General features: G+C 55.0%; 5 protein-coding genes across 5 annotated transcripts; 3 read left to right on the forward strand and 2 right to left on the reverse strand.

The window, feature by feature from the left end:
- Positions 1–2,320: 2,320 nt before the first annotated feature.
- Positions 2,321–3,094, reverse strand: B0T26DRAFT_645613 (uncharacterized protein; the record flags this gene model as incomplete). The annotated part of the gene is made up of 2 exons (XM_060437743.1): positions 2,321–2,846; positions 2,967–3,094. The coding sequence occupies 2 exons, from the start codon at positions 3,092–3,094 to the stop codon at positions 2,321–2,323; spliced, it is 654 nt and encodes a 217-aa protein (XP_060296983.1).
- A 2,667-nt stretch (positions 3,095–5,761) lies between these two features.
- On the forward strand, positions 5,762–11,600 carry B0T26DRAFT_741234 (mitochondrial GTPase 2-like protein; the record flags this gene model as incomplete). Its single annotated transcript, XM_060443940.1, has 6 exons — positions 5,762–6,273; positions 6,340–7,474; positions 8,761–8,906; positions 8,989–10,381; positions 10,463–11,353; positions 11,565–11,600. The coding sequence occupies 6 exons, from the start codon at positions 5,762–5,764 to the stop codon at positions 11,598–11,600; spliced, it is 4,113 nt and encodes a 1,370-aa protein (XP_060296984.1).
- A 657-nt stretch (positions 11,601–12,257) lies between these two features.
- B0T26DRAFT_752147 (nitrate reductase) lies at positions 12,258–15,019 on the reverse strand (the record flags this gene model as incomplete). Its single annotated transcript, XM_060445487.1, has 2 exons — positions 12,258–13,171; positions 13,225–15,019. The coding sequence occupies 2 exons, from the start codon at positions 15,017–15,019 to the stop codon at positions 12,258–12,260; spliced, it is 2,709 nt and encodes a 902-aa protein (XP_060296985.1).
- A 228-nt stretch (positions 15,020–15,247) lies between these two features.
- Positions 15,248–15,994, forward strand: B0T26DRAFT_712260 (uncharacterized protein). Its single transcript, XM_060442073.1, has one exon. The coding sequence runs from the start codon at positions 15,432–15,434 to the stop codon at positions 15,861–15,863; it is 432 nt and encodes a 143-aa protein (XP_060296986.1). The 5' UTR covers positions 15,248–15,431; the 3' UTR covers positions 15,864–15,994.
- A 2,071-nt stretch (positions 15,995–18,065) lies between these two features.
- B0T26DRAFT_318583 (armadillo-type protein) lies at positions 18,066–22,193 on the forward strand. The gene is made up of 7 exons (XM_060434355.1): positions 18,066–18,172; positions 18,249–18,293; positions 18,359–20,397; positions 20,447–20,738; positions 20,803–21,245; positions 21,309–21,617; positions 21,667–22,193. Exons 1-7 carry the CDS (start codon positions 18,154–18,156, stop codon positions 22,162–22,164), a joined length of 3,645 nt encoding a protein of 1,214 aa, XP_060296987.1. The 5' UTR covers positions 18,066–18,153; the 3' UTR covers positions 22,165–22,193.
- Positions 22,194–22,259: the final 66 nt, after the last annotated feature.

Raw genomic sequence — 22,259 nt, forward strand, 5'->3', positions numbered from 1 at the left:
CCTGAAACTCACCCATCCATGTTTAAGGGGGGGACAGCGCTGCGATGTGAGTTAAGGGCACAAAAAGCAATTCCCATTTGTTCATTTTTATTTTCAAAAAGGTACGCACAAGCGGACATGAAGGCCTGAAAAGGAAATGTTTGCATTGTATGCTACTGGGATTTCGGGATTCTGGGAGGATGGGATGGGATGTTTAGGTACTCCCCTTCACCATCAGCTTCGGGCCGCGTTGGGTTTGAGGGCTCTTGAGCAGCAGCCAGTATGTAGGTCAGGTACATACAATACTATGGCTAGTTACGAAGTACTCATAGACGATGAATGCCGTTTGCCGCCGTCGTATTCAAGGCTCGCTTGCTTGCTGCCTTTCTTGGGTGCTCTCTTTTGTGAAGAGGCGAAGTTGTGAGCGTGTCGTTGCCTCCCTGAGTTGGTTGCAAGACCAGGCCGGAAGACAGATGGAGAGGGAAGAGAGCGATCGTGCCTAGACATAGATGTACGTAATATTGGTATGTAGGGCAACATGCAAAGCATAGGCATGCATGCACGTATGTAGGGTGCCTAGGTAGGGTAAGGTAGGTTCTAATTATCACCTTGGGGATGGCTTGCATGTGCTCCTTCGCTATCCGATCCGTCGTGCTCATGGCCCAATGGTGCGCGTTCGTGCGTTCTGTACGCAGCAAACACACACATACGACGCAGCACTTGCTATCTGGTATCTCCTGGTCTTGTTGGGTATCTCTTCGCGGGCTTTGTCTATTTGCAGACAGGGCCAATCTCAAGCCCTGTATTTACCGAGAAAAGATAGGCAAGGTACATACGTATGATTTGGGCACCATCGATCGGTTGTTGGGCTCCACATTCGGGATGTTCCTTTCCCCCTTCCTGCCATGCCATTCCGACCTTGGGGAAAGTGGGCAAGGAAGTGACGAGCGTTGGACAGGCCTATCGCAGTACGTACGTAGTAGCGTACCGTTGGAGTTGGGCTATCCATCTCTCCCCGTGGGGAAAAACCCGCGATGATGGAGCAAAACTGCTTCGCTCCTTGGATATCGGAGTTTACGCGTTGGTTGGTTGGGGAAGGGGACTCCGTCACTGTCCGCAGTTGATCCTCAGGCAAGAACTTCTACCTAGCATTATTCATCATGCGAAGAGCCTCACGGCACAGCACGGCACGTTGTGGTATTTCGGTAAGCAGCTTTAGGACCTCTTAATAAGCGGGACAGGCTTTTAGCCACGATCGTGTTTGATGCTCTATCTATTTCGTCTAGTGCATCTTACAAACACGGCCGCTTGATTGTCACACGCATATACACTCATCATCAAAGACATAACAAACACAGATGCTTTTAGCCATATATTGGGTCTCAATTTTAAATGTTGGGTGACCATGTCTCCTGTTATATACAAAAAAAGTGACTAGCTCGTACACCTGTTCGACGACGAAGTCGGACTGTCAAAAAAAGGACAAGGTCAAGTTGGAGCAACCTTCTGAAGCCAGAAAAGACAGGCTCACAAGATGAGGTGTTCGCCACTCTCTCCTCATTGCCACGCGAAAACGCAGGTAAGATCCGAGAGAAGGAAACCCCACCGGGCTGTCCGAAGCTCCATCCAACCCAATCCCTTCCCAGCCCTTCCACCGCAGACCATCATCAAGGTGCTCTCGCGTGCTCTCGCAACAAGCTAGATATCCCCACCCTAGGGACCAGCGCTGGCTCCATGAAGAAAGAGGACGCCTGCTTCATATTACTTTCAGTGTTCGGTATTCCAATCTGGCAGCCCATCCTTCGCTGAACCCATTTCCTAATCCTATTCCTCTCGGCGGGGTGAAACCCCACAAAACACGCAGCCCAGGCCCAGGTAGGGAAAACACCACAAAACAAGTCCAACCCAACCACCAAACGCCAGGTTGAGTAACATAAAACCACAAAGCAAGCCGCCAGTCCCGTCCGTCCGTTCCGTCGTCCGGGCGTGGGAAAGTAAAAAAGAGGTAAAGCCTCCTGTCGTGACACTCCGCAAGCTGTTCCGACACAGCCCAGGGCCACGACCGAGAAAAGAAAAAGAAAAAGAAAAGAAACAAGTGTAGAATCCAATAGGCTATGCAAGAAAGAAGTGCACCGTGGGAATTTGCATTAGGAGTCCCACGCCTCATGCTTTCGTTTGTCTCGTTGTCGTCATAAAAATAAAAAGGAGAGCTGTGCTCGGAGAACCATCGGGATAGTGGACACGGCAGGCTCGGGCTGAGGACACGCTCACAAGGGTGTGCATGCTTCAACACCGTGCCTCCAGCACATCTATCGGCGCAATGGATCAAGCTCTTTCATAATCAATATTGTGGGAAATATGATGTTGGAGGCGGCGGAGGATACCCCCGCCTCGAACGGCCTTGCGGGCCCGGCGTCCTCCTCTCGCGGATCGGCTCGAGCACCGGCGGCGTCTTCATGCGAGGAAAAGGAGTATCCCTGTCATGGGTCATGATACTGGGGCCGCTTGCCACCGTGGCAGGGCCCCCGACCCGGCGGCCGGCTTTCCGGGAGCCGTTCAGGGCACTCAGAGGTGGGTCTCTGACGGCTGGCTCGTTGTCATCCGGCAGGGTCAGTTCAACTAGGCTATAGAAGTACTCAAGCACTTCTGGATAGCGCTGTACTGACGCCTGCCAGTCCTCGTCGATGCCGCGCTTCAGCAGTGCCTGGGCAGCGGAAATCTCGTTTGGGTGCGGCGGTGAGTGGTAGTAGTGGTAGGCGTGAGCTGTGATGCGCTCTAGGTGTGCCGAGTGAGCAGTCTTCCGGCGCTCTGTCAGTAGCCTGAAGTACTCGAGAATGTAGTCTTGGGCGTGTGCCCGCACCCATGAACTGTGGTGGCGTGTTAGCAGGCTGGTCTGGAACAGTAAACAAGATCGTCGAGGGCGGATAAGCTGGCTGTCGACGAAGCGGGGGAAAGGGGGGGAAGATGATGGGGATAAGGATACTAACCGTATGTCATTGTATATCGACTGCATCATCCGGTTCTCAGCCTGCCTGACAGCCACCTCAAGGCCTTTGGCTTCGCATTCGCAAGCCAAGGTGGCCGGAGCATGGCATATGGCACAGTCCGGGTCCATCCTGATGACGGACTTCCTCGTCTTTGGATTATGATCTCTGGTATACATGGTTTAGCGTTTGGGGGTGGAAACGTCGGGGAAAAGTGAGTTTGGGGACCATGCGGTCAGGTAACAAAAAAGTCTCAAGTTAATAATACAGAGAAGTGAGCAAAATCTCCAACAGTCGTCCTATCAGGCATGACCAGCCGATGCTCGCTAGCTAGGGTCCTGCCCAGAAGCAGACAAAAAACATAAGGGGTGGAAGATGGGGAGACGAGACGAGATACTGCGGGAGAGAACGAGGCGGGAAGATAAGGGCCAAGTAGAGAAATGACGGATAGGGCCGCAAGAGCTTTGGGGGCGCGTGAGTGGGCAGACAGACGACAGATAGAAAGACTGACCTGGACTATCAAGCACGCAAGCAACGGGCAGTCGAGCAGCAGGCGGCAGGAGGAGGAAGCAAGCAGGGCGAGTGATGGGCAGCGACGAGACGAGATGGATGGCAGACAGAGAGCCACAGAGACGGCAACAACGCGCGCTGGGCTGGGCAGCAGCTGTGGTGCGCTGTGCGTGCTGAACTGTGTGTCGCTCACGAGATTTGACCCGAGGAGGCAGACACCACGTCTGTAGGGCGAGAGAGAGAATGGCGGAAAGAGGAGCGTCGCGTTGCAGCAGCAGCAGCAGCAGCAGCAGCAGCAACACCCGAACGGGGTCGAGCAGGGCAGCCAGAGGGCAGCCAGAGGGCAGCAGACGACGAGTCAGGGACGAGCTGGCGACAGCGAGCGGCTCTCTTTGGTGGAGGGCAGCGAGCGTCTGCGTGGTTGCAGCAAGCAGTGCTTCACAACACAATAGAATCTGACCGATTTTGGAGAATGGAAGCCCTCGTGAGGGCTGGCGACCGCCCACAACCCAAGGCCGGACTTAACCACGTTTAGTCTGGATTCTGTGTCGTGGCTCGAATGCGGGCCTCTGGCAGCACTGGTCTGCAGCGTGCAGCGGCCCAATGCCTGCTCAACCAGTCCCGCGACCACCTTTTCCCTGCCGGGACACAGACGGACCCAATTAACCTCGATTGCCTCTGATGCCGTTCGCACCACGCACCACTCACGTCTGGCGATCCAATGCAGTTGCAGTGAGCGCAGGAGGGGAGGCGGAGGCTACTGATTCGTTATGTAAGACGGCGCACGTAGCAGGTAACAGAGACGAGACGCGTTACTAGTAGGATGCGGATCGAAGACCAGTAGAGGAGGCACCGTCGATCGACTGAGCCTTGGAACGGAGATGGGTACAGAGTACGGAGTAGGTCTGAAGGGATGCAGGGGGGAAAGTGGTTTGGGTGGACCGTGGAATATAATAGCGTGATGGCAATGCGGAGCTGGACCTGGACCTGGACCTGGACCTGGGGCTACGATGCAAACTTGGGCCGGGGTAGCTCCTGACGGGAGTGTGGAGGCCGGCGAGAAGGGAGAGGAGAATCAAGGGAAAAGGGTGCGATGAGGAGACGAGACTTGGAGGAACCTAAGTTCTAGGTAGTCGTACAGAATACGGGAACTCGGGGCACGGAAGAGTCGGGGAAGGTCAAGGTACAGGTAGTTCCCGTCGGTTGTGGGAATTGAATGGAACACATGAGATGATGGCTTTACTTACCAAGGCACGAGTAGAAAGACTAGTAGGTAAGGTCAGGGAGGCAAAGAAGGAGCTTTCTGCTATTTGGCCCAGGAAAGCCAGGGAGGAGGCGGCAAGGGAAATTATAAATCGACGGACGAGGACACAAAAAAAGGAGCTGAGATTGGGGAAAACCCTATCCGTATCCGAATTTTCGAAAAACGACAAGGAACAACGTGCCAGCAGAGACCAGACCAGCCGACCAAATAACCGCATTACCACACCTATACATACATACCTGACGGGTTTTACTTAGTAGAGGCTGGCGAGACGCAGCCTACGGTGGCAGGAGAGGAGAGGGGCTGGAGAGTCCCTGCCAGTGCCAGCAACATCCACGTCTCGGAAGTCGTGCAGCCAGCAAAAGCCCAGTCTTGCCCGTCTTGGATTATCACTTTCACCGCATGTCTGCAATCTGCGGCATTCTGCAACCGCCACGAGGGCCACGGATGGCTGCAAAAGCCTGCCCCCGCCGAGAGGCGACCAAGAGCCACAAATTGGGCACCAACATCATCACACGCCGAATGCTGCATTCCTAGTTCGAGTTGCTCCGTAAGCGGGGGCGACCACTGAGTGCGGCTCTCGTCTCGTCTCCCAAGGAGCATTTTATCTTTTTAGATAAAAGGAAACATGCAACAAGCGCCCGGACGATGGCCGATGGGTTGGTGCAGCAAAAGACGAAACGAGATGCGATGAGACGAGACAAGATGGGATCAAAGACATTTGGGATGGAACTTGAAACGGAAGGACAACTTAATTCCAGTGTGTCTGGCGGCCGAGCGAACTTCCCGGCCGGCCGCCCCCACCCCTCGGCCAGCTGCGAAGAGCCGCCGGGGAATGCCAAGGCCCCAGGCCCAGAATGGCCGTGGCCTCCGATTCACCCCTGCACGATCCAAGCTCTGGAATCTGGATTGAGTGTTATCTCTTATCGGATTCCCAAAATTTGATTGCACTGCAGAGATCCGAGGGAGGCGAACCAGCGTGTTGTCTGCGAGGCCTTAATCTGCCCGTCAGTTGTTATTGAAAATGACTTGCCGATGTTCTGCCAGTCGGCGCGTCTTCTTGCCATTTCTCTACCCGCCGTTTCTTGCAGGCAATGGCAGTCGGGGCGGCCGAATGCTTGGAGTCGCAGGCTCACGACACAGCAGCTCCCAAGTCGCAGCAACCGATCCCGCCGTGCGACTAAACCCAACGCCCGACGACTACTCGGCCCCCTTCTTCGCCGACAAAGCCAAGCTTACGGCATATGCCGGCGGCGGTGGAAACGGCTGCATTTCGTTCCTGCGCGAGCTTTTCATACCCGAGGGACCTGCCAACGGCGGCGACGGAGGACACGGCGGGAACGTGTATATCCAAGCCGTCCACGGCGAGACGTCACTCCACAAGCTGGCACGGAGGAGGTTTGTGCGCGCCGGCAAAGGGAAGCACGGTCAGGGTAGTTCCCGAGGAGGAACGCGTGGCGACGATGTCATCATCACCGTCCCCGTTGGCACGATTGTGAAGGAAATAAGCCGGAACGACCCCGAAGCCGACAGCGGGTGGCATGACACGGCCAAGAAACCCTGCCGCCGCTCTCGACGCTCGGTTAAGTTGACTGCCGTCAGCGACCAAGAAGCCGAAGAAGCAGAATACACAGAAGGCGATGAAGGTGCCGAGGGGGTTACTGAGCAGGAGCCACCAGAAGACCCCAACCGACACAAGTGGCTACTCTACCCGGGCATCTCGTCGTCAGAAGCAGCGAGCATTGAGCTTCCATTCCTACCCCGCCGCGACCGTATTTTTGTCCAGCCCCGGCCTCCAGTTCATATCGATCTTTCCCGTCCCACGGCCCGGCCCATCCTACTTGCGGCAGGGGGTCTCGGCGGACTGGGAAACCCCCATTTTGCATCGAGGGATCGCCCTCGGCCCATGTTTGCTACTAAGGGCGAGGAGCCCATGTCGATCGAGATTGAGCTCGAGCTCAAGCTCCTTGCCGACGTCGGTCTGGTTGGGCTGCCCAACGCGGGCAAGAGCACTCTTCTTCGCGCCCTGAGCAACAGCCGTGCTCGTGTGGGTCACTGGGAATTTACCACCCTGCAGCCCAACATTGGCACTGTCGTCCTGGACAATAACAAAGGTCGGCCTTTGGTCACCAGCTTCCGTGCCAATGACGATCCCGACGCCGAGGACGAGACGGTGCGGAGGACTAGATTTACCGTGGCCGACATCCCAGGGCTAATCGAGGGCGCACACCTCGACAAGGGCCTCGGTATTGCATTCTTACGTCACGTCGAACGGGCCGGTGTGCTTGCGTTTGTCATCGACCTCGGCGCCAGAAACGCCGTGGAGGCTCTAAAGGCGCTCTGGACAGAAGTCGGACTGTATGCACAGATGCGCGAAGAAGAAGAGTCGGCTCGCGAGCGCCTAGCGAACATCGACTGGAGCGCCCGTGCCGGGCTCGAAGACATAGAGGAGGTCTGGCCGACCACACAGGTCATGGCCGACTATAGAAACGACGGCACCCCAGAGATGAAGGGGGGACTGCACATTGCGGCGAAGCCCTGGTTTGTGGTGGCGACCAAAGGAGACATGCCCGGCACACAGGATAACTTTGCCGAGCTTAGAGACTACCTCGCCCGCATTACCCGTGGCGAGGAACCTCACCCCAGCGGCGTCGATGGAGCCTGGACTGAGAACTGCGCGGCCATCCCCGTCAGCGCCATCAACGGCCATGGGGTGGACCGGATTATGCATTGGACAGTGGGCTTGCTAGATGAGTGAGGCCGGACCACGGGGCTCATATTTGGATGTTCCATTTTCTACCCCTCAAGAGCAATGCATGGGCGAAGACTCCAGCTCTAGCCAGCGTCAACGACACCGCGAGACAAGGCAGCTCCTGCTGCCTTGCTCTGAGGCGTGGGACACGAAGGCTCCCCCTTTCCTTCAGCAGTTAAAGCAACTGCCATAACCGCGTCGATCGCGGAGAGTTTGGGGATTGCCAGCTTTGTCTGCCTTACACGAAGCTTAGCTAACAGCGGCGACCCGTAGTCCTGTTCGCCCTAGTTCCAAGAGCCCCAGCTCTACGCGGATGACCACGGAGTCGCCCGTGGCGCTGTTTAACGGTTATTACTTGAGTGTGGGGCGCCAGTTACTGTAATAATGGCAGCTACTTTTATGTAACAATTTTATTAACATGGGCCGAAGAGAGCCTGTAGTTGCCTTCTTCGGTCCCTTTCAATTCGATGCCATTTTCCCATTTTAATAGGGACTCAGGCACCAAGCTCGTGAGTCGTCCCATAATTTCGTCCATGTTCCCTGCATCAACATTACCAGCCAAAGTTATGAACAAGCTTATGATTGGAGTGATGCCACCCTAGTGTACAAGAAAGGTATGTACAAGAGGATTTCAATGGGAGGCGGTAACCCTTGGAACTTCGAGTGTAGAATCCTCGAGGGTTACCATTCTCCTATAATACTTGTTTTCCTGGCCGATTTGCTGCAATTTTCATCTCGTCCAAAGTACCGCACAAGCAAACACCTAGGGATTGGACTTGAAAAAGTGGAGAGTTAGCTGTGGAGGAGCCCCTCCCCCACTTGAATCAATTTTGGGGTCGAACGTATCCGTAGACTAATTTTTTTTAGCTGCATGGTGGACAGGCAGAGGTGGAGAGCCGAAAATTTCCCCTCCACACGTCAATAGCAACCTTCTAGCCAAAAATTGGGATGCGATTGGAGGTGCTTCTTACTAGATAGCATCGCGTCTGCCATTCATTTGTCGCAATTGCCATCATGGGTCGCGGTGGGAAATTCGAGGTGAGATGCTACTATTCCGCTTCACCCTTCCCCCTTCCCCCTTCCCCCTTCCCCTCACTTTCCCCTCGTCTTGTTTCTGATTCTCGAATCCTGCTGTGTGCGCCATCACGGAAACCGCATCCGACTGACATGAGGCACAGAGAAATCGAGGCGGCGGTCGCGGTCGTGGCGGAGGTCGTGGAGGAGGTCGCGGGGGCAGCCGCGACGTTGCGCCAGGACATCGCGCGTACCAGACATATCCCGATGTGGTGAAGGAGCACCAGAGGCTCAAGCAATACTACAATGACCTGCTGCAGTTGCCAGAGGAGGAGACGGTCGAGTTCTGGGCCGCCCTGAAGAGGGAGCTCCCTAACAGTTTCCGATTCTGCGGGTCTAAAGGGTATGCACCTATGCGCCCTGACTTGCAGCTCCCCGCCAGTGTTGTCGCCGTGCTGACCTGAGTGGTTTCCGCGCCCTCATAGACACGCCTTGGCCGTCAAGCGACTGCTCCAGACGAGATACATCCCCGAGATCACTCGCATCACCCACGATGGCGGACACGTCGAGCCTCCCAAACCCGTGCCGTGGTATCCCGACTCTCTGGCCTGGTCCATGACCACTCCCAAGAATGTCGTCCGAAAGTTCCCTCCCTTCGCCGCCTTCCAAAAATTCCTCGTGTCCGAGACCAGCGTCGGCAATATCAGCAGGCAGGAGATCGTCAGCATGATCCCCCCCCTCCTCATGGACCTTCGCCCCGGCATGGTGGTGCTGGACATGTGCGCAGCTCCTGGCAGCAAGGCTGCCCAGCTGCTCGAGATGATTCACCGCGGCGAGGAGGCGCGCATTCGCCAGGTCGTCCGCAACTTCACCGGAAGTTCCATTAGCACCATCAAGACCGAGGGCGAGCTCGAAGAGGAGGCAGCCCAGCTCGAAGCCGACCCCAGCGACGACGGCCGGGCAACCGGTATCCTGATTGCAAACGACGCCGACTACAAGAGAAGCCACATGCTTATCCATCAGCTAAAGCGCCTGTCGTCGCCCAACATGATCGTCACCAACCATGACGCTACCATGTATCCTTCTCTCCGAATCCCAAACCCGCAAGACCCGTCTAAACCACACTACCTCAAGTTTGATCGCATCTTGGCTGACGTCCCCTGTTCAGGAGACGGCACACTGCGAAAGAACGTAAACCTGTGGAAGGACTGGAACCCCGGCAGTGCTCTGGGTCTCCACCTAACTCAAGTGAGGATTCTTGTGCGCGCGCTGCAGATGCTCAAGCCTGGAGGCCGGATGGTCTACTCGACTTGCAGCATGAACCCCGTCGAAAACGAGTCTGTTATAGCAGCCGCTATCGAGAGGTGTGGGGGGTCGGAAAAGATCGAGATTGTCGACTGCCACGGCCAGCTTCCGCTCCTCAAGAGGAAACCAGGCTTGAAAAAGTGGCAAATTATGGACAAGTCCGGCCGCATGTGGAGCTCGTGGGAAGAGGTCGAGGAGTATATCAAGATCTCTGAAGATGGTCTCGCACCTGGCAGGCTAGTCGATACCATGTTCCCTAAGCCAGAGGCGGCCGACCTGCCACTCGAGCGATGCATGAGGGTGTACGCCCATCAACAAGACACCGGCGGCTTCTTTATCACCGTCCTGCACAAAAAGTCCGAGTTCAAGGCGAAGCCCGAGGAGGCAAGGAAACAGCCAGCCGCCAACGGAAACACAAATAGCCGGACAAATGGTACTACTAAGCACGCTCTGGATGATCAGGATGACACCGAGGGGGCGGCCAAAAAGCTCAAGACTGCCGAGGATCCTAGCACAGCAGACAACGAAACTGTTAGTGCCGATACGGTTACGCCCGAGCCTGTGGCCGATTTCGTACCCGAAGTCCAACCGTCCTCTGAAGTTACTACAGCCGACGAGCCTGTGGCTGTCCAAGAGCCGACTGTCGTTAGCGAGGAAGTTTCCAATGACGAGCCGGCGGCTGAGGAGAAGCCGACAGCAGACGGTGATGAAATGGTCGACGCCATGCCTGCAGAGCCGTCAGCCGCCACACCTAGTGCGGAAACTCAAAGCTCGGAGAAACCCGAGACGGAGAGGAAAAAGAAGCAACAGGGCCCATACGAAGAGCCTTTCAAGTTCCTCAAGCCTGATCATGAAGTTATCAAGAATGTGGGCAAGTTCTACAAGATCTCCGAGCGCTTCCCCTCGAACCGGTACATGGTGCGCAACGCGCTCGGCGAGCCGGCTAAGGCCGTCTACTACACCAGCGGTCTCGTACGCGACATTCTGGTGTTCAACGAGGGCCGTGGTGTGAAGTTTATCCACGGCGGCGTCAAGATGTTTGTGAAGCAGGATGCCCCGTCGGCCGACGTGTGCCGCTGGCGCATCCAGTCCGAGGGCATGCCAATCCTGCATGGCTACGTCGGCGAAGAGCGCGTCGTTGTCCTGACAAAGAAGGAGACGCTCAGAAGGCTCCTTGTCGAAATGTTCCCCAAGTTTACAGACGGCGAGTGGGAGAAGCTTGGCGAGATCGGCCCCCGCGTCTGCAGCCTCGGCCTCGGCTGCTGTGTCCTGCGCATTGAGCCCGAGGGCGACGACGAAGACTTTAACGAGCACATGGCCCTGCCCCTCTGGAAGAGCTTCCAGTCGCTCAACCTCATGTTGCCCAAAGAAGACCGAAGCGCCATGCTCCTACGCATCTTCAACGACACCACCCCACTCATCAACATGAGCAACCAGAAGCATGGCGGCAACAAGACGGATGGCGTCCAGCCTAAGTCTGAGGATGCCGAAGTAAAGACGCAGGAAGCCAATGGCGACGCAAAGGCTGATGAGCTCAACGGCGATGTAGAGACCAAGGCCGTGGAGGACAGCGACAAGATGGATGTTGACGAAGATATCAGCGAGGGCAGCGCGCCTCTAGCCGTACCGCCTCCCACCAGCGAATTTGCTGAAGTCGTGGTTAAGTCCGAGTAGAGCACATTTGAAGAAGAAGCAAACAAAAATATAGAAACGGGCTTGGCTCGCATTTTGCTTATTTCCTGCCCACCTTGTCTAGATAGATGAGAGCTATCAGAGACGGGAATCAATTTAGGGCCCCTGATGTAATCCATCCGCATGTCGAGATGCACAGGACGACGGACGGACGGAGTGAGCGGATATGTGTTGGGATGGGATGGGATGAGGCAATACGGGTCTGTTGTCCACCACCCAGATCTCACTCAGCAGGCACATTCCCGTTCTATTCTCGCTACCTGGGTATGCCGGCCCATCTGTCGGCTGAAAATTCCATGCAATGCCGCCGACGCGTGTGGACTAGCTAGCTAGCTTACGGAGTGTACAGGCCATTCCATGCAATGCCTGCCATGTATTCATTCGTAATAACAAACAAAATAAAAACACATCGCCGTCTTTTGAGTCAAGATAGGGAAAGAAACAATGCTGTGGCCGAATTTGGACTTGCCAACAATGCTTTTTTCCCCACTTCTTGTGTCTTCTAATACTCGCTCGTGAATAAAAACCGAAGTCAACTGTCTAGAGAGTGTTCTCGTGTCGCTGCATTTGAGTTATGTATGTATGTACCTAAGTAATTTCATCTGCCTTATTGTTTTGGTTGATAGTGTAATGCATGCATGCGATCCCTTGCGGTACAAAATATGTATATATATATAATTACCTATTCAAGCTTGTCTGTTGCGACATCTTGATCCGTTATATTTCATACTTATTCCCAACCTCTTATCAGTCTCGTTCAAAAGAAAACAAGGTCCTCGTCTCTCCAGCCGAGGCTGGCGAATATTTGATTGACAGCTTTGACCATCGAGTCGGGGCCGCAGACTAGCACCATAGCGCCCCCCTCGTCACTGCGTGGTGGGCCGCCAACCTCTCTCTCGAACAGCGCGTGGTCCACCCTGCCCTTGAGACCCCGCCACGATGCGTCGGGCTTGCTCAGTGTGTATAGCAGCCTGCACTTGTCGGGGCGGCGCGCGGCCATGGCTTCCAGCTCGTCGCGGCAGAGGATGTCCTCCTCGACGCGGTTCCCGTCGAGGACGATGCACGTGGTTCGGTCCGCGTCGTCCTTCATGACGGCCCGCAGCACCTGCAAGATGGGCGTGATGCCCGAGCCGGCGCAGACCATGACGAAGCGCCGAACCCGCCTCTCCCGGCCGTTGATGGCGCACAGGCCCCGGCCTAGATACTCAAACTTGCCGATGGGGCCCTTGAACTCGACCGACTGCCCCATGGCGAGGCCGTCCAGGGCCTGCGTCATGCGGCCGCCTTTGCCGGCGGGCGTGTCGAAGTATATCTTGACGAGGACGTGCAGCTTGCCCACGTCGGTAGTCTCCGAGATGGGCGTGTATGCGCGGATGATGGCCTCCTGCGACGCCGGATCCCGGAGCCGCATCATCAAGTGCTGGCCGACGGGCAGGCCAATGGTCTGGGAGTCGTGGTCTAGCGTAAACGTGAAGATCTTGGTGTCTGACGAGATCTTCTTCTTGGCCGAGAGCGTAGCTTTGGTCCAGACCTTGGATTGAAGGAAGACAGGCCTGAGTTCAGAATTTGCTGGGACCGGCTCAGAACCGGCAAGCGCGAGCAGGGCAAGTGACTGCTTATCAAGGGTGCCGATGTGGTGTTTTGACATCATGCCTTTCGCATTTTCGCTGTCTGTTGGGGTTAGAATGGAGAGTATTGAAGACAACGAAAGACGAAAAACCTACGAATAGTCATAAACTCTTCCGTCACGTCCTGGCCGGCAGCACCAAAGATAGAAGCTGCACCGCCAGGATGCTCGCCAAGGAACCCGGTGCCGTCATAAACCTGGCCGTTGAGAACAAACCAAGGGCTCTCTTCACCGTCGTGACTTCGCAGCTCCTCGAGACTGATTTGCCGCGTGACCTTCTCGTTGAGCATGCAAATCTCCTTGGCTGGTGGTTCGTGGATCGTTGCTGCCTCTTCTCCCGGGACTTTCTCTCCCCAGAAGCCATTGGTGATGTTGCCACCCTCTCGCTTCACCCTTTCCATCCAACCCCCCGGCATCATTGCTGGCTGGGTGGGATGCTCAAAGCGCAGTGAGCCGGCCGTGTTGTGGATTACGACGCGATACCACGGATTGTTCATCATGCCGAGCACGCTCCAGTACATGTCTCTCGGCTGCACCATCATCGAGTCGTCCATGGCCCGGATCATGACGTCCCTGGCCTCTCGAAGCTGAGTTATGGGTATTTCTAGGTCCCAGAAGCACCAGCAGAAGCAGGCTTCGCGCCATGCTATATCAAGACGACCCCCGAATAGTACCTCGTTTTCTGGCGCAAGTCTGTATTCGTCCTCTGGGTAAGTGATGTTGGCCAAGGTCCAAGTTCTGCCCTGGTCTAGGGTGACCTCGACCCTGGTAACCCGCTTTCCACCTCCGGCGTATGCGTAGCCCCTGAATGCGTACGTCTCCAGGCTGTCTGCCAGGGAAATTCTCTCGTCGTGGGCGGGATAGCACGTGGCGCTGTTGGTGTTTAGGTCGTAGATGGCATAGCGCTCGTCCTTCCACGTGTCTGGTAGATGGGCGCTCGCCTCGGGGCTGATCATGGTGGGCAGCACGCGATTGTCATAAATGTGGTACCAGTTGTCGCTAGGGGCCGATGTCACGACGATGCGCTTCAGCCACTTGACGCTGCGTCCTCCGATCTGGCCGGGGATGACGATTCTCAGGGGCTTCCCATGGTCGGGATGCAGAACCTCGCCGTTCATTTTGTGTGCCACCATGATGCCTCTGTTGGGGTCGACGGCCCAGTTGAGCTTAACCGAAGTGCCGTAGTATCCGTTAGGGAGCTTGTCTGCACCTTCGAAGCACACATATCTAGCCCCGCGCCTAGGTACGACCCGCGCGAGGAGATCGCCCAAAGTGACGCCAGTCCAGAGCGACGTCGAGACGCCAGCGGCGCCCCACGAGAAGCCATTGGTCTTTCGGACCACGTTCTGCTCCTTGCGCCGGTTGCCGGCGCAGACTAGGGTGATTGGATACGTGACCTGTTCGTAGTCCCTGATGAGTTGGCGCAGTGTCATCTTGACAGGCCTTTCAACCATGCCCTCTACCGAAAACTCCCAGTCGAGAACCTGGTCGTCCCTGACCAGGGGCACTGGTCCGTGATTCCTCACATAATGCAGGTCCTTTGTCGTCAGAAATCCCTCGTCATAGAGATCGCTCAAGGGGGCCTCGACGTTGAAGGGATGGACGCCGGTCAGCCTGATGAGTCGGGGGTCCCGTTCGACATGGCTATCGGGCGTCTTGAGGTCCTGGGGCAGGACCTTGTTCTGCCTCGCCGTGGGGGGGAGGCGATAGAGGCGAGAGCCCTCTGTTCGTGACTCGCCCACCGCGCATGCCGGGCCGGCGAGGTAGCCGTCGCCATTTGCACTCGAGTTAGAGTCAAGGAGGGCTTTTAGGGATGCGGCAGGCCTCGAGGGGAAATAGAAGGCGGCAGGAGAACCATTGAGGGGATGAGCTGCAGGGGATATGACTTCCATCGGATCAAGCAACGGACTTGAAGGAATACTGAACGGGAGAGGCGAGGGAGAGTGATTTGTTTACATCAGAGAGAACGAGGTGGTAGAGGACATGAGATGGAAGAACACCAACTTAACCACAGGAAAGGGGGGAGGGCGGACACAAAGGGTGAAATATGAGTGAAAAAGGCCAGACTTCGGTCTCAGGCCAACCCAGCTCAGGCATAGAGCACAGGGTGGTGGCATGTAGGGGGGGGGGGGGGGGGGGGGGACGGCAGATTGATCTCGACGCAAGAGGCGGCACCTTGTCTTGTGCTTTTCCGGAGCGCGGGTTTGAAGAGCGGGATGGTGGTTGTTACCTCCGGTACAGGACGTAGTGTATAAGTAAGGTGTGCATGCCTGCCGAGGAGAAAGGAGAAGAGAAGGGATCCCAATGCCAATGCGTATAGTCAGGTGTAGCTGTAGCTCTCAGCCGGGCCCGAGTGGCCTCGACTCGGCTGCTAGCTCGACTGACTGTTGGGGCCCAGCCACAACTCATTGCCCCGAACGACACCAACTACTTAACCTACTCTACTCCCTTACTAGTAGTTATTCGTGCTGGCAATTAAGGTGGATTGCCGCCCTTGACTCCCTCCTCATGGATAGGTACTCATATCGCGCAATGCTCGTTCCCGTTCTCGTTGCCGTAGCCGTTGCCGCTGCCGTTGCCGTTGCCGTTGCCATTACCGTTTCCGTTGTAGTAAATGCCCCTCAGCGGTGTGGCGTGGCAGTAGCGCCAGCTCCATCGCCATCCATTAACATGACAGGCGTGTCCAGTTCATGTAGTGTGTGTTGTGTTTTGCGGGTTGGGATCTGGGAAAGATAGTACTAGTAAGTCTAGTCGGCAGTTGACCAAATTCAAAAGTTCAAATTATTCATGCCTCCGCGGACTTGCAAAGTCCACAACCAGGAGATGGAGCTGGGCTCTGCAGTTGCTCTTATCTAGCTTTTTTGAAGGCAAATCAGAGTGACGGATAAGGCGGTCCACTAGTCCAAAAGATATGACGCTCCCGGAGATACTTCAATGGGTGTGAGCCGAGCATGCCGCCCGACCTTCAGCGAATCGCAACCCCCAAACTCCAGATCTCCCCATCCCCTCCCGTCCCCCATCGCATCCTACCTCCTACTCTTACTTGGCAGGTTCGAAGGGCTCTGGTGATGCTTGTGGGGGGAGGGGGTTATTCTTTCCTAGTTTGCTCCCATGTGCTCTAACATTGATTGTCACTCAAGATAGGTGCCGAGTACTCTATACCTTCCTACCTAAAGTGATATCACCAGTTTTGGCAGTGCATTCCTACATGTGCCCTGTTTGTCAATTGGGGTTTGGTGGTAACTCAGCCCGGTGTTCGTACAATACCTTGCCGTATGTATCTAAGGAAGAGGCGGTAATATGAACAAGGCTCTGAGAAGTTGCATGCTATGCGTCGTTATTTTATAAGTCATTCGTAAAGATAGAAACAGAGTAGGTATTTACGACCCCTCGTTATCTCTAGAAAGCGTCTTTAATGTTCTGATAGCGACTCGGACACAGTCCCAGCTTAACAGCCACTCCGTCTTTTGTGGCAGAGTCTGCAGTACCTTAGTGGCCCGATACAGAACGGCTAGTGTATGTAATAAACATATACACACAGCAAGCGTGTGCTGCACAACTCGAAGAATTGACGCTGGGCATCGTGTCTGTCGTGTTCGAGACTTTTCAAGCCCGCTCCGGCCAACGGCCAAGCCGCATGTGTCCCGTCCCTCCTAGAATCTGGCCTTCTCATTAGTCTCCGCTGCGCCGGAACCTCACCTCTCGGCCCCGGCCGAACGTACCTGCAGAAGAGGCCACAGGCGGTCGGCTGTGCTCAAGGTCCGATACGTAAAAGCCGGGGCGTGATGTGGGACAAGGCGACGCACCTCTGACCTCTGACCACTACTGCCCGAGTCTGTCGGTGGATTAAAGTCAGCCAAGGTAGTATTCATTCCTAACCTCCAAAGTACTGTCTCCTGAAGGGAGTCTTTGTTGTAGTCTGGCCAGGCACTTATAAGCACCAAGTAGATACAAGCACCAGACCACATCTTGTATAGCAACAGCAAGTGATTTGATGCTCTTGCCCCCACAACGCATCTCAATCACATTTGACAACATTTCTTGCTTCCTCAATTGGGTTTCTAGCTGGTTGAAACATGGCCCTTTGTATCCGTATCTTGTCAAAGAGGGTATGTCATTTTCCGCTCCTCCCTCAAACTAGTGACAAGGAGGATGGATGCCTGCCTACCACTATCTACAAAATTACATTAAAGCCCTAAAGTTTTGAAGTATGTATGGGTCTGCTTCAGTTTGCCCACCATCCTCCCATGCTTTTATGACACGATAATGTTAGTTGCTTCTCGGTTCCATTTGCTCACTCTACATTACATTCCACAGCCTAGATTGTTTAATTGGTCGCGTGATACACGGAGCCAGGCGGTACACTTTCCAACTTTGTAACATGGCGACGCATATCGATATCATAGACATGTATCTATAATAATCGTTTGTACCTATCTCTTTTCTTGCCGAAAATGACTTTGGGCATATACTGTAGGTGATATCAAAATTCTAGGTAAGAGGTCGCTTGGCGCTGGAGCTGAGCTAGCATGGAACCAGGGCGGAGAGTGCCCCCAGGTTGCATAGCACCCTTACAGGGGACCAAGTTCTAGAATTTCAGGCCCTGCAGGCCCGGCGCTTTCACGGGAGTGCGGCAATGACCCAATCTGTGGGGTTCGTGCCCGCTCCCAGTCTAGGTTTTAGGTGGGGTTTTTGCGGAGTGCAAAGGTTGGATGCAACCACTTTTTCATACCCGCCGTGACTTTCAGGTTATCGTCCATCTGATCTCGTCAACGAACGACCTTCGTGTCTCCCGTCGATTGACAGGAAGCTGCCTTTCACACCGCGAGAACCCCCGACGCGCCGTCTGACTCTGGCCACCACTCCCCAAGCCAGAAGAGGCTGCCCCGTATATTACGTCACCGATGCCTGCCATTGCTGATGGGGATTGCCGCTTCCAATTTATCAACCCTTAGCAACTCCATCTGCGAGTGACCGCGCGCCGCCCCTCCCTGCTCGAGCACACACATAGACTGAACGATCCGCCATGGATCGCGCAAGGAGGCGTGAGTTGCTCTGCTTTCCCCCCCGTCGTCTTATTCCTCTTTCGTGTGCATGCATTTGCTGACATTGTCTTCCTAGGCGAGCTCCGGGAGCTCAACCAGAGGGCATGGGATGGCGAGAAAGGTACGACGAAGATGCTCCTCCCTCGAAATTGCCGCGGCTCTCGCTGACATTCTCCGCCCACATAGATATCTTTCCCGTCGCCGCGTCCCTTGACTCTACTCTGAAGAAGAACACGGCCTTCATGAAGCGTCTCCGCACCGCCATCACCCCCGCCACTCTCAACACCTTCCTCCAAGAAATACGAACCGTTAGCTTGTCCAAGTACCTCTCGGAGATTATCTCGGCATGCTACGAAGGACTGTGCAAGCTCAAGTCCCCCGGAGAGGTCGAGGCCGGCGTGGAAATCGTCAGCGCTTTGCACCAGCGTTTTGGCCCTACGGACTTTACCGAATACCTCGGATGGCTTCTCGGCAAAGGCATGGCCACCCCCGACAAAGGTGCCCTCAAGGCACTCCCTGTAGAACTGAGGGAGAAAGAAGAAAAGGAACGTTTGGTCCGGCAGCGGGTTCTTCTTCGAGTTGTTACCGAACTGTGGCTTGTAGGCATCCTCCGGACCCTCGATGATGTCTCGCGTCCCGATGACGCTACGAAGGGAGCCACCGGGAAGGTGGCCGACTTAAAGCCCCGAGGCTCCACGAAAGGGGGCGGTGCCGAGCCTTTTCCTCTAGAGGTTCTCAAAGACCTCCTTAGCCACGATCGGGAGCATGCAAACCTTCCTCTCCTCGTCATTTTTGTCAAGGCCTTCGGTTGGGATGTGTTGGGAGTCAAGGCGGCTGGGTCCGAAGGCCGAAGAACTGTCGAAGAAGATGGTGTTACCAGCGGTTCTAGCGAGGTCGAGACCCGCGAGGATGCTGCCACCGTCACTTCGGAAGAGGCTCCGTTCACTTCGCCCGAGCTGCAGGAGCGCTTCAGAAACATTCTAAAGCGATATTTCGAGGACATCAAGAGTCACCTTGTTCGAGACCAGAAGGCTATCTTCAACCAGTCTCGCAAAAATGCAGAGGCCTACGTTAAATCAGGCGAAGTGTTTGAAGACCGACAGTCAAACTTCGAGAAACAGGTGAAGGCCCAAGAACGCCTAGTCGCCAACGCCCAAGTCATTGCCGATATAATTGGCGCAGAAATGCCAGACTTGAAGGACACGGACGATCCTGCCGCATCAGCGAACGGCTCCATTGGTATTGTCAAGGCAGGCGAGTATCTCCGTGGGCAGGGCGAAGGTTCTGGCATATGGGAGGATGAAGAGGAACGCCGCTTCTACGAAAATCTCGTGGACCTCAGGGGCAAAGTACCTGGAATTCTTCTAGAAGACGTAAAAAAGAAGAAACCCGACTCGGACGAACAGGTCGGCAAGAAGGTTGACCCTTCTGACGCGGCAGAGGCATCAAAGGCTGCAGATGCTGCCGCTGACGAGCAGTCAATGGCGATTGCGAACAAGACGATTGGAGCCCAGGTTGATGCGCTGCTTGCTCGACTACCGGACCTGACCAACAAGGAAGCCATTGATCAGACCGCCATTGATTTTTGCTTCCTCAACTCCAAGGCTTCCCGCAACCGACTCGTCAAGGCTCTGACAGACGTTCCCAAGGGCCGCGGCGACTTGCTCCCGAGTTGGTCGAGACTTGTTGCTACGCTCGGACAGTACATGCCTGACATCCCTAAAGGCCTAGTCGAGCATCTTGATGCCGAGTTCCGCAGCCTCCAGCGACGGAAGGAAAAGGAATTCCTGGGCCAAGTCAGACTTGGCAACATCCGATACCTCGCTGAACTGACCAAGTTTGGCATTGTACCAGAGCATGTAGTCTTCCATTGTCTAAAGGTCAGCCTCGATGATTTCTCTCGGATGAATATCGAGATTATCTGCAATCTCCTAGAGAACTGCGGACGATATCTGCTGAGGAACCCCGAAACCTCGCCCCGCATGATGTCCTTTCTGGAAACGCTTCAGCGGAAGAAGTCTGTACAGCACATTGGGCAGGCCGAGAGAATGCTCATTGAGAACGCCGTGTACTACGTCGATCCTCCGCAGCGGCCGGCCATTCAGCAAAAGGAGAGGACGCCTATGGAGCTCTTCATCCGTAAGCTGATATACAGTGACCTGACGAAGCGCAACTACAGCAAAGTCCTCAGGCAGATCCGCAGGCTTCACTGGGAAGAGAAAGAGGTATGTTTGCTGTGGTCCCACCTTCTGACTCTTGTTGACACTGGATCAGGTTGTAGCGATTCTGCGCAAAGTCTTCTCCAAGCCTGGAAAGATCAAATACGGCAACGTCCACCTCCTTGCCATTCTACTGAGCGCTATGTACAGATACCATGCCGACTTTGTCGTTGGCGTCATTGACACCGTCATCGAGTCGATATTGTTTGGCCTCGAACAGAATGACTTCAAGTTCAACCAGCGCCGAGTTGCCGAGGTTAAGTATCTCGGGGAGCTTTACAACTACCGAATGCTGGAGCATCCAGTGATTTTCGACACCATGTACAGGATCATGACATTTGGCCACGGTATGTACCATTCCCGGGTTAGAAGACTTAGTCGTATCGGAGGTATTAACATAATGCCATATAGGAGGACCCCCAGTTCCAGGACGCGCAAATGCATTTGATCTCCCGGATGATTTTTTTCGCATTCGCTTGATCTCCACGGTTCTCGAAACGTGCGGGATGTTCTTCAACAAGGGGGCTGCAGGAAAGAAATTAGACTACTTTCTTTCCTTTTTCCAGTACTACATCTACACCAAGAACCCGCTACCCATGGACATAGAATTCCTCGTGCAAGACATTTTTGCCCTTACGAGGCCGCAGTGGAAGCTAGTATCGAACCTGGAAGAATCCTACAAGGTCTTCCAGCTGGCTGTTACCCAAGACCAAAAAACATCTGGTCTCGACAAGGGTGTTGAGCAGGACGACAAAACGAGCGAAACGTCGTCTGACGGAGATGATGGAGGTGATCTAGCGCTTGTGGAACACGACGATGATGACGAGTCAGCCTCAGACGATGGAGAGGCAGAGGTATGCCCTATCCTGCCGCTTTTTCATTTTTTGACAAACGCCAACCGTGTCCCAACCGGACAGGAAAATGAACAGAACCATTCCTCGTACGGCAGCGAGCCTGAGGAACCGGCCATCGTCGTCACCAGACAGGAGGAAGAGATTGATCCCGAGGATGAAGCGGACTTCGAGCGTGAGTATGCGAAGATGATGGCTGAAAGCTTGGAGTCACGGAAATTCGAGCGCAAGCAACAATTCGACGTTCCGCTGCCAGTGAGGTCGAAGGCGCGCGAAACCAATGCCGGTGTTGAGGCCGTTGGGGAGAGTACTGCGGAGCCCATTAATGGAACGATGGCCTTTTCCTTGTTGACCAAGAGGGGAAATCGTCAACAGGTACGTATCGTGTCTGAAGTGCAATTTCACACGAGCTAACATATGCTAGACTCGGACGGTTGAGCTGCCTTCTGACTCGCACTTTGCCATCGCCATGAAAACTCAGCAGCAAGCCGAGAAGGAGGAGCAGCAACGTATCAAGAACCTTGTGCTCAACTATGATCTGCGCGAGAACGAGGACAACGATGGTGAACATGACTCGAAACCCCTAGGCGCCAATCCCAATATTTACAATGCATCTCGTTTAGGTCACGAAAAGCCTAGTACTTATCACCAAAGTCGCATTGACCCACGAACGGGCAAAGAGAGAAGTGGACAGCGCGTCCGCAAGCTCCAACTCAGCGACGTCGATTGGTATGGTATCCCCGAGCGAACTCCCCCTTGCGAGCCGGTATCGCGGACTGGCGTAAGCCCGCTGCTGGCTCAGCGGTCAATGAACAGAGCCACCAGAGCGTCTGAGTGTTTGCCTAGACTTGGCACAGTAGAGAAGAGCAAGACTGGCAGTCATCGCACGCACTCTCATTCAGGTGGCCGTCAGCGAAAGTGATTTCGGAACCGGCTTTGAAGGACATCACCAGCCGGAATATTGCTGACAACGTGATGCTTAACGCGCACACCATAGGACTTGATTCGGTATACTTG

This window comes from Lasiosphaeria miniovina, assembly GCF_030549165.1.
Source record: "Lasiosphaeria miniovina strain SMH2392-1A chromosome Unknown B0T26scaffold_4, whole genome shotgun sequence".
In the NCBI taxonomy this organism is placed as follows: Eukaryota; Fungi; Ascomycota; class Sordariomycetes; order Sordariales; family Lasiosphaeriaceae; genus Lasiosphaeria; species Lasiosphaeria miniovina.

What these genes read in the sequence shown, in the direction of transcription:
- B0T26DRAFT_712260 (XM_060442073.1), top strand. Translation starts at nt 15,432, where the DNA reads ATGCCAATGCGTATAGTCAGGTGTAGCTGTAGCTCTCAGCCGGGCCCG.
- B0T26DRAFT_318583 (XM_060434355.1), top strand. An exon ending in TTCACTGGGAAGAGAAAGAG is followed by an intron (nt 20,398 to 20,446) that starts GTATGTTTGCTG and finishes ACACTGGATCAG; the next exon opens with GTTGTAGCGATTCTGCGCAA. An exon ending in AGAGGGGAAATCGTCAACAG is followed by an intron (nt 21,618 to 21,666) that starts GTACGTATCGTG and finishes AACATATGCTAG; the next exon opens with ACTCGGACGGTTGAGCTGCC.